Here is a 13,702-nt window from a genome sequence, read left to right as displayed (position 1 = left end):
CTTGAAGTTCATTTGCAGAAGCAAGGGACTTCGGGGTGCTCATACTCATTCTCTCTGTCTGTCAAATGAATAAATTTTCTTTAGAACGAAAGTTGGGGCTGTTGAGATGGCTTGGCTTCATTTCTTTAGGAGCGATTCTAAGTTGTAATTGATACAAGATAATACATAATTTCCAAACTTAGCAAGAGTACACAGAAAAGTCAAATTACGAGAAGCTCAAAAAATGAAAAAAATCACAGGATAGCCAGTGTGTCTTGACTCCCATCCAAGGAAAAAATAACATTCTAACCCTTACATTGAAAAATCCAGTCATCAGACAAATTTGATTCAGCAGAGTCCTTAAAGAACCCCTTTCTACCTCTGATGTGATTCTGCTGTGCACTTTGGTATGCTCTGGTCTACACACCCCATTGCTGACATGTGGTCCAGCTAGTGAGCAAGCATGGGTCCAAATTATGCTACTTCTTACAAAACTACACCCTGGCATTGTGCTTTTCAAATATAGCTCTCATAAGATTGGTTAGAGAAGGTTGGAGAAATAAATGATTTAGCCTTTGAAAAGCTTGCCTGTGAAACCTGAGGACCCAGGTTCGATTCCCCAGGGCTCACATAAACCAGATGCTCAAAGTGGCACATGCTTCTGGAGTTCATTTGCAGTGGCCGGAGGCCCTGATGCACCCATTCTCTCTCTTTCTCTCACTTTCTTTCTCTTTGTCTCTCAATCAGTAAAAAAATATTTAAAAGGACTGAAGAGATAGCTTAGCAGTTAAGGTGCTTGCCTGCGAAGCCTAAGGACCCAGGTTCAATTTCCCAGTACCTATGTAAACCAGATGCACATGGTGGCACATGCATCTGGAGTTCATTTGCAGTGGCCCTGGTACCCATTCTCTCTCTCTCTCTCTCTCTCTCTCAAATAAATAAAAATAAAATATTTTTTACAAAAGATTAGTTAACCAGGTGTGGTGGCGCACACCTTTAATCCCAGGACTCTGGAGGCAGAAGTAGGAGGACTGCCACAAGTTCGAGGCCACCCTGAGACCACATAATGGATTCCAGGTCAGCCTGCACTAGAGTGAGACCCTGCCTCAAAAAAAAAAAAAAAAAAAAAGACTAGTTAATGTAACTGAGGGTATCCCCCCTACATTATTAGCCCCTCAACTAACTGACAAATTGAATTTTGGAGCCAGTGAAGTTGAGGCCCAAATCCTGGGCCACAGTGACTCTACCCTGTGCCGCCAGCGCTGCAGGACAGAGCCAGCTGGCCTCTTGGTCTTCCTGTGGACTGATGGAGAAGCCTGCCTTCTCAGCAGCAGGCTCCTGGGGAGACCGGCTTGTTGCTGCCCCTCATCAGGAAACACAGGGATCCTGGTTTAAGAGGGGGATTTACGCATGCATCTCCTTGGGGGCTTTTCCAGGGCAGATGCCCAGCAGAAGGGCTCTCCACAGTGGCTGGGATTGCCGTCTCTCCTAGACACACAGTTCAATGAGTTGACTGCAGTGAGCCACTGAGCCTGGAGGCAGTCTACCGGAGACACGAGCTGTGTTTCCAAGAGAGAGCCCTGGATATGCAAGGTGACTGGTGAGTGAGGAGAGACAGCATCCACACTGCACCCCTCCCACACACACCCCGCTCACTGCCAAGGATAGGATTATTATTTTATTTGAAATTTATTTCTTCAGATTCAATATAGCAATATCATACTCTAAACATGCACAAGCCCTTGACTATTAGTCATGTAATTGTCAAAATTTCCCAGTTCTAAGAACTCCTCTGCACCTGTCTAGCCAAGCCAGGATCCAATCTAGTAGGTTATAGACATAGCCTCAAGTTGTTAAGTTTAAATCTCTTTTAACATGGAAGAGTCCCTTTCTTCATGACGCATTTGAAGAACTTGGGCCAATTCTACCATAAAACACCTCACCTTCTGTGCTTGTGTGTTTGCTGCCTTGTAGTTTCATCTGGCTGCTCCCTGGGCACACTCCTGTGCTTGTATAGTACCAGGTATGTCCAGTCCGTGACTCACAGGCCTCATCCAGCCCAGGATAACTAAGATTCCAGCCCACCACAAAAGTGTGAACCTACTTTAAGCATTATGAGATTTTACATGTGAGATAAATGGGATTGTGTGTGGCTCTTGGGTGGGAACTTTGTAGAAAGAGAAATGACAGTGCTACATTACAATAGCAAAATGTCAGATACCCCTGGTGGACTATAAAATAGAACTAAAGCCTTGATTGGAGTCAACTTTGCATTGAGACCCCCAAGAAAAAAACTTATATACTGACTACTGTTGAATACTTCATGTTTCCTCTCATCACAAGACAACTTCATGCTGGCAAGAGCTGCAGTGCTGAGACTGGGCATGGCTTCAAGTGGTGCCCTATTGATTTTGCCCATGTGCACTGCTCCTCTTGTGACCTAAAAAAACAAAAAAAACAAAAATGGAGAGTCTGTATGTGGGACTTTAGGACAATGGATGTCCTGGTTCCCATCACCCATTCGTCTTACAATAATACCACTAGTTAGTCATAGTCTGAATCAGCAATTTTCCCCCAGCTGCTCCATTTCCATGGCCAGCAGGACATGAGCCCCATGGCTTGCTAGTTGCGCTAAGAGAGGATGGAAAAGTACGGTCAACCCCACAGACCGTGTCACCTGAGACAACTATACACATGTCCTACTTGGTGCCAGCACGCATGCAGTCAGCAGTCTTATTGTTGTTAGGACTAGTCTCTTCCTTATTTCAGTGGTGACGAGTCCCAATGCGCTGTTCACTCACTGCCAGTCTCATTTCTCTGAGGAAACAAAACCACAATGTCAGATTTTAGGCTTGGGGTAGAGTCACTGAGACAAATGATTTCTTAACTTTATTCTACCTAGTATAAGAGAAAAGTGAGGCGAGTCTGTCTTCCATACAACAAGGAAGAAAGCTAATGGGGGCTACAGAGATTGCTCTGTGCTTAAAACACTTGCTTGCAAAGCCAAAGGACCCAGGTTTGATTCCCCAAGACCCACATAGGCCATATGCACAAGGTGGCGCACACGTCTGGAGTTCATTTGCAGCAGCTGGAGGCCCTGGTGCGCCTATTCTCTGTCTTTCTTTATCTCTCTCATAAATAACTTTTTAAAAATGAAATATATTTTTAAAAATCTAATAGAATCTCCAGGAAAGGGGTTGAAACAATTAAATGTTTGAAAACTAAAATTAACTTGTCCCATATCTTAAAGAGCAAGTTGGATTTTATTTTTTCTAAAAAGGACTGTTCTGATCAGTGTTTCCCAAACTGTGTGATGAGGAACAACCATCTGTCAGTACAGTGCATGGGAAAAGACTCCAGTGTCAAAATAATGTCTAGGAAGGGGCCTCGTTCTTTTCCTCGCTTGGAGTTTCATTGTGCACATGATCAAATTAAAGTTCCTGGAAGTGTTCTCTGGAAGGAAGTCTGCTTAACTTTCTAGTTTGTTTATCTGTGGACACTCCTTCCTTTCTTTCCTCTCTTTTGAAAAGCCAAGTCAGGGCTGGAGAGATGGCTTAGTGGTTAAGCACTTGCCTGTGAAGCCTAAGGACCCTGGTTTGAGGCTCAATTCCCCAGGACCCACGTTAGCCAGATGCACAAGGGGGTGCACGCGTCTGGAGTTCGTCTGCAGTGGCTGGAAGCCCTGGCGCACCCATTCTCTCTCTCTCTCTCTCTCTCTGCCTCTTTCTTTCTGTCTGTTGCTCTCAAATAAATAAATAAAATAAACAAAAAAATTAAAAAAAAAAGCCAAGTCACACATATAAACACTGTATTAAGCTGTCTTAGATTCTTCCAAAGGCTTGAATGAAGGGGAGGGTCCACCTGATGAGCCCACTCTGGGGAGAGCTTGGAAGCCTCTGTCCTGGCCTTTGGCTCCTGAAAAGCCACTTAGTGAGTGAGCTACAGAAGTTCTCAGGAGGTTCCAGTTTCCTTGTTGGGCAGGAAAGGTAGAAAGAAGGGACCAGGCAGTTATTCAAGAGCCATGTGTCTGTCCCAGATGCTCACCAAAGCTCATCAGGACTTCTCGGGGGTTCAGAGTGCACATGTCCTATAAGTTTCCCAGTCTAAAATGCACAGGAGTGAGTCTCTTGGGCCAGTGCTCAGATGCAGTGTGGACCAGAGAAAGAGAACTGGGGCCTAGAAGAACAGGGCTTCCTTAGTTGTGCTGGTTTTTACTGGGATACCTGGGAAAATCCTTGAATCTTGGAACCTGTTTCATCATCAATGGATGAGTACAGTGATGTGCTTAGCTCAAATGTGAAGCTCCTTAGGAGCATTTTAAAAATATTTTATTTATTTATGAGAGAGAAAGAGACTGGGTGCACCAGGGCGGCTTACGTGGGTACTAGGGAATTAAGCCTAGGTCCTTAGGCTTTGCAGCCAAGCACCTTAACTGCTAAACCATCTCTCCAGCCCTAAGAGCATTTTTGTAAACTATAAAATGCTATATAAATGTCAGTTCATTTAATTTTATTATTACGATGTGCTTACCAATCTACATGGTCTCATACTGGGTGGTGGGGGGGGACATCCACACAACTTGTAACTTGTCTATTATTTGTTGAATAATTATTGTGTCCCAGGCATGGAGGAAGTGCTGGTACTGGATAAAGAACACAGCAGCAGCAGTCCTTGATCCTGTGGACTTACATTCTATTGTGGGAGGCTTATAATGAACAAATATACAGCTAAGTAATTATAGTCCCTCCTGACAGGTCCTCATGTGATATTTCAAATGGGCATGTTGCTTATAATCCACTCTAAGAAGAGGTATTTCAAAGACAGCATCCCTAAGCAGTTCACATGTGTTGAAATTTGTCAGTTAGGGAGTGGGTTAAGGGTTAGAGAGATAACTCAATGGTTAAAGCACTTTCCTGCAAAGCCTAACAACTTGGGTTCAACTCCCCAGAACCCACATCGAGCCAGATGCACAAAGTGGCACATGCGTCTCGAGTTTGTTTGCAGCGGCTAGACATCCTGGTGTACCCGTTTTCTCTCTGTCTCTCTTATCTCTGTCTCTCTCTGCTTGCAAATAAATTAATTAGTTTAAAAAAAATTTTATGTGTGTGTTAAAAATGTAGCACCTTGGCAGACATGGTGGCACACACCTTTAATCCCAGCACTTAGGAGACAGAGGTAGAACTGCTGTGAGTTCAAGGCTAGCCTGAGACTACAGAGTGAGTTCCAGGTCAGTGAGACCCTGCCTCAACAGCAACAAAGTCTCTCCTTAGGAGTTACTTACCTCAGTTCTCTCATTTTATAGCTAAGGAAAGCTAGAAACCAGAATGCTAGAAATTTATCCCGAGTCCTCTGTGTGTGTGTGGTGTGTGTGTGTGTGTGTGTGTGTGTGTGTGTGTGTGTGTAGAGGGAGAGAGAGAGAGAGAGAGAGAGAAAGAGAGAGATCAAGGATACCAAGGCAGTCAGAACAGAATTTTCTTCCCTGGTCAGTGCGTGTCCATATGAAAGGTATTATCTTTTTGGTTAGTTTTTTTTTTTTTTTTTTTTTTTTTTTTTGTGTGTGTGTGTGTGTGTGTGTGTGTGTGTTTGTTTGTTTGTTTGTTTGTTTGTTTGTTTTTTGAGCTAGATCCTTTCTATATAGTCTGGGTGGTCTGGAACATGTAGCAGCCCAAAACTCTGATCTCCCAAGTGCTGGAATTACAGGAATATGTCACCAGGCCTAGCTAGAAAGCATTGTTTAGCCCTGTGTTATCCTCATCCTTTCAAATGGGCACAACTGAGTCTTCCAAGCTTTGTTTCATGAAAAATTATCACTTTACTAGATGTTCATAACTTACCACTTCAAGCTTCATCTGGTTACTTCAGAACACCCTGATCAGGCCTGCCTTAGCAATTCAGACCCCTAGGTAGGCATTGTAGTTTTGAAAGAGTTTTCCTGCAGCAAGAACACCTTTCAAAGCATGTGCCATACTCCCAAGGCTATTATCATGCCCTTGAGCTTCTTGAGTGATGTGAGTGGTGAATCTGCTGGTTCTCCTCTTGGTAAAGTTCCTGGAAACCTGGCACTGCTCACTAACCCCGGTGCCCTAACACAGCTCTAAAAAGGCACTTTCTGGGGTCTAGGGCTGCAGGTGGATGGTGGACCTGCTGAAACATGAAGAAACAATACCTATGCATTTCTTTATCTTGGCCACATCCTCTTTAACCAAGGACTGACACAGGAAGCAATGGAAGCTGCATGAGTAGGTTTGGATATGACTTTGGAGGAAAACAACTCTTTCAACAGTAATCCTCCTTATTTTTTTAAACAGTCACTTCCAAGTCTTTTCTTTTTTTGAAGTAGGGTCTTGCTCGAGCCCAAGCTGACCTGGAATTAACTATGTAGTCTCAGGGTGGCCTTGAACTCAAGGCAATCTTCCTCCCTCTAACCTCCCAAGGGCTGGGATTAGAAACACGTGCCACCATGCCCAGCTAAGTAAGCCTTTTTTATTTTTATTTATTTATTATTTTTTAATTTTTTGTTTATTTTTATTTATTTATTTGAAAGAGATAGACAGAGAAAGAAAGAGGCAGATAAAGAGAGAGAAAGAGAATGGGCGCTCCAGGGCCTCTAGCCACTGCAAACGAACTTCAGATGCATGCGTCCCCTTGTGCATCTGACTAACGTGGGTCCTGGGGAATCGAGCCTCACACCGGGGTCCTTGGGCTTTACAGGCAAGCGCTTAAATGCTAAGCTATCTCTCCAGCCTGCTAAGCCTTTTTTTTTTTCTTAAAAAACTATTTTATTTATTTATTTGAGAGAGACAGAGAAAGAGGCAGATAGAGAGAGAATGGGCACACCAGGGCCTCTAGCCACTGCAAACGAACTCCAGATGCATGTGCCACTTTATGTATTCAGCTTTACATGGGTGCTGGAGAATCAAACCTTGGTCCTTTGTCTTTGCTGGCAAGTACCTTAACCATTAAGCAATCTCTCCCCTACCCCACTTTCAAGCCTTTTAAAACTTATGATTATTGTTGCTGTTGTTTTAGGCATCCACAAGCCCAGAGTTCCCCAAAAGACTGTGCTGTCTTCACAGAGCTTGCAGATAAGACAGCTGGATATCCTGATTCTGAGGTAATGGTGTTTTCCTTCCTCCAGACTCATCCAAGTCCATGGGTATGTAGCCCATCACAGGCTGCTTGGTGGGGCCATCCAAACATGAAACTGTTAGTGACATTTTGAAGTCCATGAGACAAAAGCCCAGCCTGTGAAAGAACTTGGTTCAGTAGAGAGCCAGGGAGGTACAGTGAAGAGAGAATCAAAAGCCTGGAAATTTGCTGCTGAGAATAAATGCTGGCTGCTCCCTGAGGTGATTCGTCTGCGCACTCCACTCTGCAGATGGTGGAGCCTCTTTCTGAGAGAGGACCCCAGGTTCTCTGGTAGCACTTTGATATCCTGTTCGAATTCAATATGTGAAATGGAGGCGTCTCTCTGTGACTTGGAGCCCACAGCAGGCTTTGAAGTCTGATCCAATTTTTGCTGCCTACTATTTGATGTTGAAAGGATGAAATGAAGAAAATGTACAGTTTTTGCCAGTAACTCTGCTGAGCATATGTAAGATTAAAAAAACAAAATCCTTTGGATGATGTACTTAGAAATGTTAAGCAGATTAATACCTTCCTATAGGTTTTCTTGTTTCTTCCTTAAGGATAAAAATTAAGTGAAGGTAAAAATTAGCACTTGGCTGTCTTTCTGTTCTGTACTAAAATTAATTTTCAAAAGGGGTGAAGGGGACTTGAGCAGAGCTTCCAAAGAGATACATGAATGAAGAAAAAGGTTTTGAGACCTGACTCCTAATTTGCCCCTAGGAGGACACTGTCACTCGGTTTTATGCAAGACAGGGGCAGCATACAAATATCACTAATATACAGCCAGGGCTAAGGGTCCTCGAGTTTCATGAAAGCCATGTCCCATGTCCTAAAGGCTGCTTCAAAAAAAGGTTAAGAATATTGTTTCTCTTACTGGGTCTTTCTGAAGCTCTCTGTTGCTGGGACCAACGTGCCATCTTCTGGGACATGTCATGCTGCCCAAGCTCACCACACACTGAGGTCCTGGGACGCCTCCTGCAGACCTGGTAAGGAGGACATTCTGAGCGTGTGCCCCTCTCCATTTGCACGCTGGTGTACTTTTAAGTGAGTTGTTTGTGCAGGATTGTCAAGAAGGCAGGACTCAAATAGTAAGATGATTTAATGCCAGCAGAAAATTCAGGTTTGGGGAATCATAAAAGACCTGGAGGCAATACTTGTATTAAAAGGCATCAGTCAGGGAGGGAGGGGGAGGAGGATGAGGACCCGAATTCAAACCCTTGGCACCTACGTAAAAGCCAGGGTCAGCAGTGCATGCTTATAATCCCAGTGCTGGCAAAATAGAGGCAGGAGGCTCCTCAGAGCATGTTAGCTAGCTAATCTAGCCAAAATCAACGAACCCTAGGTTCAGCAAAAGGTCTTACCTTAAAAATAAGGTAGAACAAGCCTGAAAAAGTCACTTGATGTTGACCTCTGCCCTCCACATGCATGTATATACACATGTACATGAACATACACAGCACACCTACACACATACAAACATGCAGATACACATGCATACCACATACACACAAAGCTTGAAATTGGGGAATGGTGACATACATCTGAAAATCCAGCATTTGGAAGGTGGAGGCAGGAGGATCAAAAGCTCAAAGCCAGCCTTGCTACATAGCAAGTTCAAGGAGAGTCTGGGAAACACGAGATCTTGTCTCAAAAAGTCAAAGTACATACCTACATGCATACAGTGTGCTGCATACATTTGTGCCTATGTTTAACTTTCTGAAGGAAGAAAATGAATATCAAAGGCCATATTTCTCTCATAAGAACCTCAAATTGGTAAACTGTTTAAAAAACTTCATTTTGTTAAAGCAAGGCAAACAATATTTTAGCAGAATAGCTCATTTGAGGTCAGAATCTTGGGCTTGGTGATGAACAATAGTTTCAGAGAAAAATTCTTCACTTTGGGCAACAAGGTTATTTTTCTCAGCAAAAGATAGACATCTCACCACATGTCTCTGGGAATCAACTGTCTCTAGTCTAGTCGCTTTTCTGAACTCCTCATGTTGAACATGGTCATGTCAGTTTCAGGCATATGGGTGGCTCTCATCAGTGCTTCTGGGAGTTCAAACATGTGATATGGTAGTAAAGGGGCTGGAAAGATGGCTCAGCTGTTACGTGTGCTTCCCACACAAGCGTGAGGGCCCTGGGGGACCTGAGACCACCAGAGTTCAATTCCTCTAGCACCACATCAACAGCTGGGCATGGCCATGCATGTCGATAACTCCAGTCCTTGGAGAGCAGAGGTCAGAGAAGTTCTCAGGTTCACACCAAACAATATGCTCTGGAATCAGTAAGAAACTCCATCTGACAGAAAAACTGGCTGGTGAGCAATGGAAGGAGCATCTGATATTCTCCTCTGGCCTCCACAGGGTGCAGGTTCAACAGATACATGTGGGCTGGAGAGATAGCTTAGCAGTTAAGCGCTTGCCTACGAAGCCTAAGGACCCCTGTTTGAGGCTAGATTCCCCAGGACCCACGTTAGCCAGATGCACAAGGGGGCGCATGCATCTGGAGTTTGTTTGCAGTGGCTGGAGGCCCTGGCATGCCCATTCTCTCTCTTTCTCTATCTGCCTCTTTCTCTCTGTCTGTCGCTCTCAAATAAATAAATAAACAAAAAAATTAAAAAGAAAACATATACATGTGCCTGCACCACAATGCACATACCACCACCACATTACACACATGCAAAAAAGTGTAAAAAAGGATATGATGATGGAGATAGAAATTTCAAAGAAAGAAAGCTTTTTAATTTAAGATATTGATGTTACACTTAATGTCAACCTGATCTATTTTCTTGAAAGGCTCAGCTCTCAAATATTCTTCTTTGCCTGTTTTTCAGTGACAAAGTAACATAATATGAAATGGAAAATGCCTACGAATATGCTGTGACCTTTAATCCATGTGGAATTTGAACTCTTAGAGATGAGAAAGGATGAATCCATTACAGCAGAATCTTTCACATGGATAATGCAGTAAATGATAATAAAATGCCACAGGCAGTATTTTCCTTATAGATAGGTAGTTCTCAGGAATAAAGTCACAAAGGTTTCAGGGATAGGAAAAATAGGAGGGCTTGGGGGAAAGATGATAAGATGAAATCCATTATGCAGCAACTGGCCAATATTCTTCTCTATTTGAATAGACAATCTCTACTTTTAAAAAATATTTTATTTATTTGAGAGAAAGAGGCAGAGAGAGAGAAAGAGAGAGAGAGAGAATGGGTGTAGCAGGACCTCCAGCCACTGCAAACTCCAGATACATATGCCACTTTGTGCATCTGGCTTTACATGGATATTGGGGAATTGAACCTGGGTCCTTAGCCTTCCAGGTAAGCATCTTAACTGCTAGGCCTTCTCTCCAGCGCTGTTCTTTTTAATTGGGGTGTTTAGCACATTTACATATAATGTGATTATTGGTATATTTTGGTTTTAATCTATCATCTTACCATTTGTTTCTATTTATCCCATCTGCACTGTATTTTGTTTTGGCATTCTACTTTAAAATATATGTTCTGGGGCTGGAGAGACGGTTTAGCAGTTAAGGCACTTGCCTGTGAAGCCTAAGGACTCATGTTGTTCTCTCCAGGTGCCACATAAGCCAGACACACAGTGATGCAAGTGTGTAAGGTTGCACATGCACACAAGGGGGCACAAGTGCCTGGAGTTCAATTGCAGTGGTTGGAGGCCCTGGCATGTCAATTCTCTCTCTCTCATTAAAAAAAAGGCAGTCTGGAAACAAGCAAGGGTGCTGTTTTCTTGATGAACCGGATACCAGCACAAAGGGGAAGGAGACCAACACAAAGAAAAATCAACTCCTACCAAATCAGAGAGCCAGAGCCTCAGAGGCCCCCAACACCTCAGCACTGAAGCAGACCAAAAATGAACCCAACATGGCTCAGGGAAATTTTGCGGAAGAGGGGGCGGAAAGAATGTCAGAGTCACATGTTGGGTCCTGATATGCAGAGACATTTATGGTACCAATAACTGTGGGCTAACTCCACAATGCACAACCCATTTACATCAACAAGGAGGGTCCATTGGGAGGGGGTAGATCATGGATGAGCCTAAACAATGGTACCAAATTGCTTGTATTTGCTGAAAAGAAAACTAATAAATTAAATTTAAAAAAAAAAAGGGCAGTCTGTCGGACTTGCCTCAAAAAAAGAAAAAAAAAGGATTAAATATATTTTCTGAAAATGAAGATAAAGCTGAGTTCTACAGTCAGGCTTGTCTTGATTTATATTTCTGCTCTCTTGTATAGTGCTAATATGTAATATATGTAATATATTAGTTATCTTTCTTATTGTTTAAAATATTTTTACTTTTTTATTTGAGAGAAAGAGAGAGTATATGAGAACACCAAGGCCTCTTGCCCCTGCAAACAAAATGCACCACTGTGCACCTGGCTTTATGTGGGTACTGGGGAATTGAACTCAGGCCAGAAAGCTTTGCAAGCAAGCACCTTTAACACCTGAGCCATCCCCCCAGGCCTTTCTTATCATTTTTGATGACTTAGTTGAAATAAGGAACTTAAGGAAGAAAGGATTTATTTTGGCTTACAGTTTGAGCGGAAATATGGAAACAGTCTGTCATGAGAGGAAAGACATGGGAACAGGAGCGTCAGGTGTCACCTTAAGCCAATAGTTAGTCAGCAGAGAGAGATGAATTCTGTACTCAGCTAGCTGATCTTCTTTTTATTTCTTTTTTATATTCAGTCTAGGTCCTTAGACCTACCCACATTTAGGAAACTTCTCAGTTCAACTTCTTTGGAAATACCCTCAAAGACATGGTCATACCTGTACTTTATAATGTCCTGTGCATCTTTTACTGCAATCAAAATTGGAAGTCATACTTGCCTAGGGTTTACTTTTGAGCAACATCCTCCCTAGCCTAGGTTTTTTGTTGTTGTTTTTTTTAAGTAGTGTCTTGCTCTAGTCCAGATAGACCTGGAGTTCACTATGTCATCTCAGAGTGGCCTTGAACTCACGGCGATCCTCCTACCTCTGCCTCCCCAGTGCTGGGATTAAAGGCGTGCACCACCATGCCCAGCCTTAACCTAGGTTCTTGAATTGAATTCGCGTGTATGTGTGCACCTGTGTGTGTGTTCATGTGTAGGTGTGGGTGCATATGTGGAAGCCAGAGGACAAATTTGGGTGTCATCATCTACCTTTGTTGAAATGGGCTCTCTCATTGGCCTGGAATTCACCAAGTAAGCTAGACTGCATGGCTAGGAAGCCTCAGAGATCTACCCGTCTCCACCTCCTCAGTGCTGGCATCACAAGTATGCCACCATGCCCAGATTTTTGTTTTGTTTTGTTTTGTTTTAGTGTGGCTTGTGGGAGTGGAACCCAGGTCTTCATGCTTACAAGGCAAGTGTTTTACCATCTGAGCTATCGCCTCAGCCACTTGAATTAGTCTTGACCATCCAAAGCTGTGATGAAATGTAAAGGAAGCAAGAATGAAATGAGACTGTACTTGAGTAAGCAAGCCATAGAGGGGTTTCAAATGCAATTCTAACAATCCTAGGACAAAAGAAGTCTCCTTACAATTAGATATACTAAGAGAACAAGTTAAAGTAATTCAACTTCATTTTGTTTCTATGGTTTGGGTCAGGGAGAAAAGAGAGGTGATCTCATGCAGTGCATTAGTTACCCTACTTGCTGCTGTGTCCAAATAGCTGACAAGAAGCAGCTGGAGGAAAAAGAATGGGTTTATTCTGACTTACAGCTTCAAAGGTTAGATTCCATCATGGTAAGGAAGGAAGTCGTGGCCGCAGGAGCAAGGGTCCAGTTAGTCACATTGCGTCCCTAGTCAGGAAGAAACAAAGGGGTGAACAGGAAGGGCCGCTAGTCTATAACACTTCAAGGCCTGCCCCCAGTGACCCACTTCTTCCAGTAAGGCTCCACAACTTTCCAAAACAGCACCACCAGCTGGGGACCAAGTGTTGAAACACATGAGTCTTTGGGAGACATTTACATCCAAACCACAACAGGCAGGAAACAAGCATTATATATACAACACATTTCCCTTGATCTTAGAAAGCAGCAAGGATGAATGGAAGAACAAAAAAAAAAAAAAAAAAAAGAATTCCAGTTTTATTTATGTTACCATTACAGAAACAAGAGTGTGTTTTCATTTTAACCTATTATACATTTGTATTTAATTCTTTATCTTTAAGGAACCATTATATTAACCCATGATCTTGTGGAATTCCAAATGAAAATACCATGACCTTTTCAGGATTTTTGTTTGTTTGTTTGTTTTAAATGCTGCCATCCAAGAGCTTGCATTCTAACTTCAAGGGAGGGCAAACATCATTCCTGTAGAAAGGATCTAGGGGTCAAAGGGCAGGGAATAAATCCAAAGTTTATTCCAAGAGTTATGCAGAACATTCTGGGAATGTGGGACTTGGATATGGCTGTATTCAGCCCTTAGCTGAAGAGTCCAAGAATTGTCCCAAGTGACCCATGTGTGCTGATTCATTGCTCAGATAGAGAGGAACACAGCATACCCAGGCAGCGGGAATACAAATAACTCTGTCATTAATTTAACCAGTCAAATTCTTTCATAGAACTGAAAAGAATGTATACATATGTGAC

At 42.9% G+C, this 13,702-nt stretch overlaps 1 protein-coding gene across 3 annotated transcripts in view; it reads left to right on the top strand.

Moving 5' to 3' along the window:
* Myo3b (myosin IIIB) overlaps positions 1 to 13,702 on the top strand; it is a 470,798-nt gene that overhangs the window by 344,207 nt on the left and 112,889 nt on the right. For all 3 annotated transcript variants that reach the window (XM_045147622.1, XM_045147623.1, XM_045147621.1), the window contains 2 exons: positions 7,009 to 7,093; positions 7,997 to 8,093. In XM_045147622.1, the coding sequence (XP_045003557.1) occupies positions 7,009 to 7,093; positions 7,997 to 8,093 (182 nt within the window). The remainder of the gene's footprint in view (positions 1 to 7,008; positions 7,094 to 7,996; positions 8,094 to 13,702) is intronic.

The sequence above is a fragment of the Jaculus jaculus genome, chromosome 4, assembly GCF_020740685.1.
Source record: "Jaculus jaculus isolate mJacJac1 chromosome 4, mJacJac1.mat.Y.cur, whole genome shotgun sequence".
Lineage (NCBI taxonomy): Eukaryota > Metazoa > Chordata > Mammalia > Rodentia > Dipodidae > Jaculus > Jaculus jaculus.
This window is presented reverse-complemented; position numbering and strand designations above follow the sequence as displayed.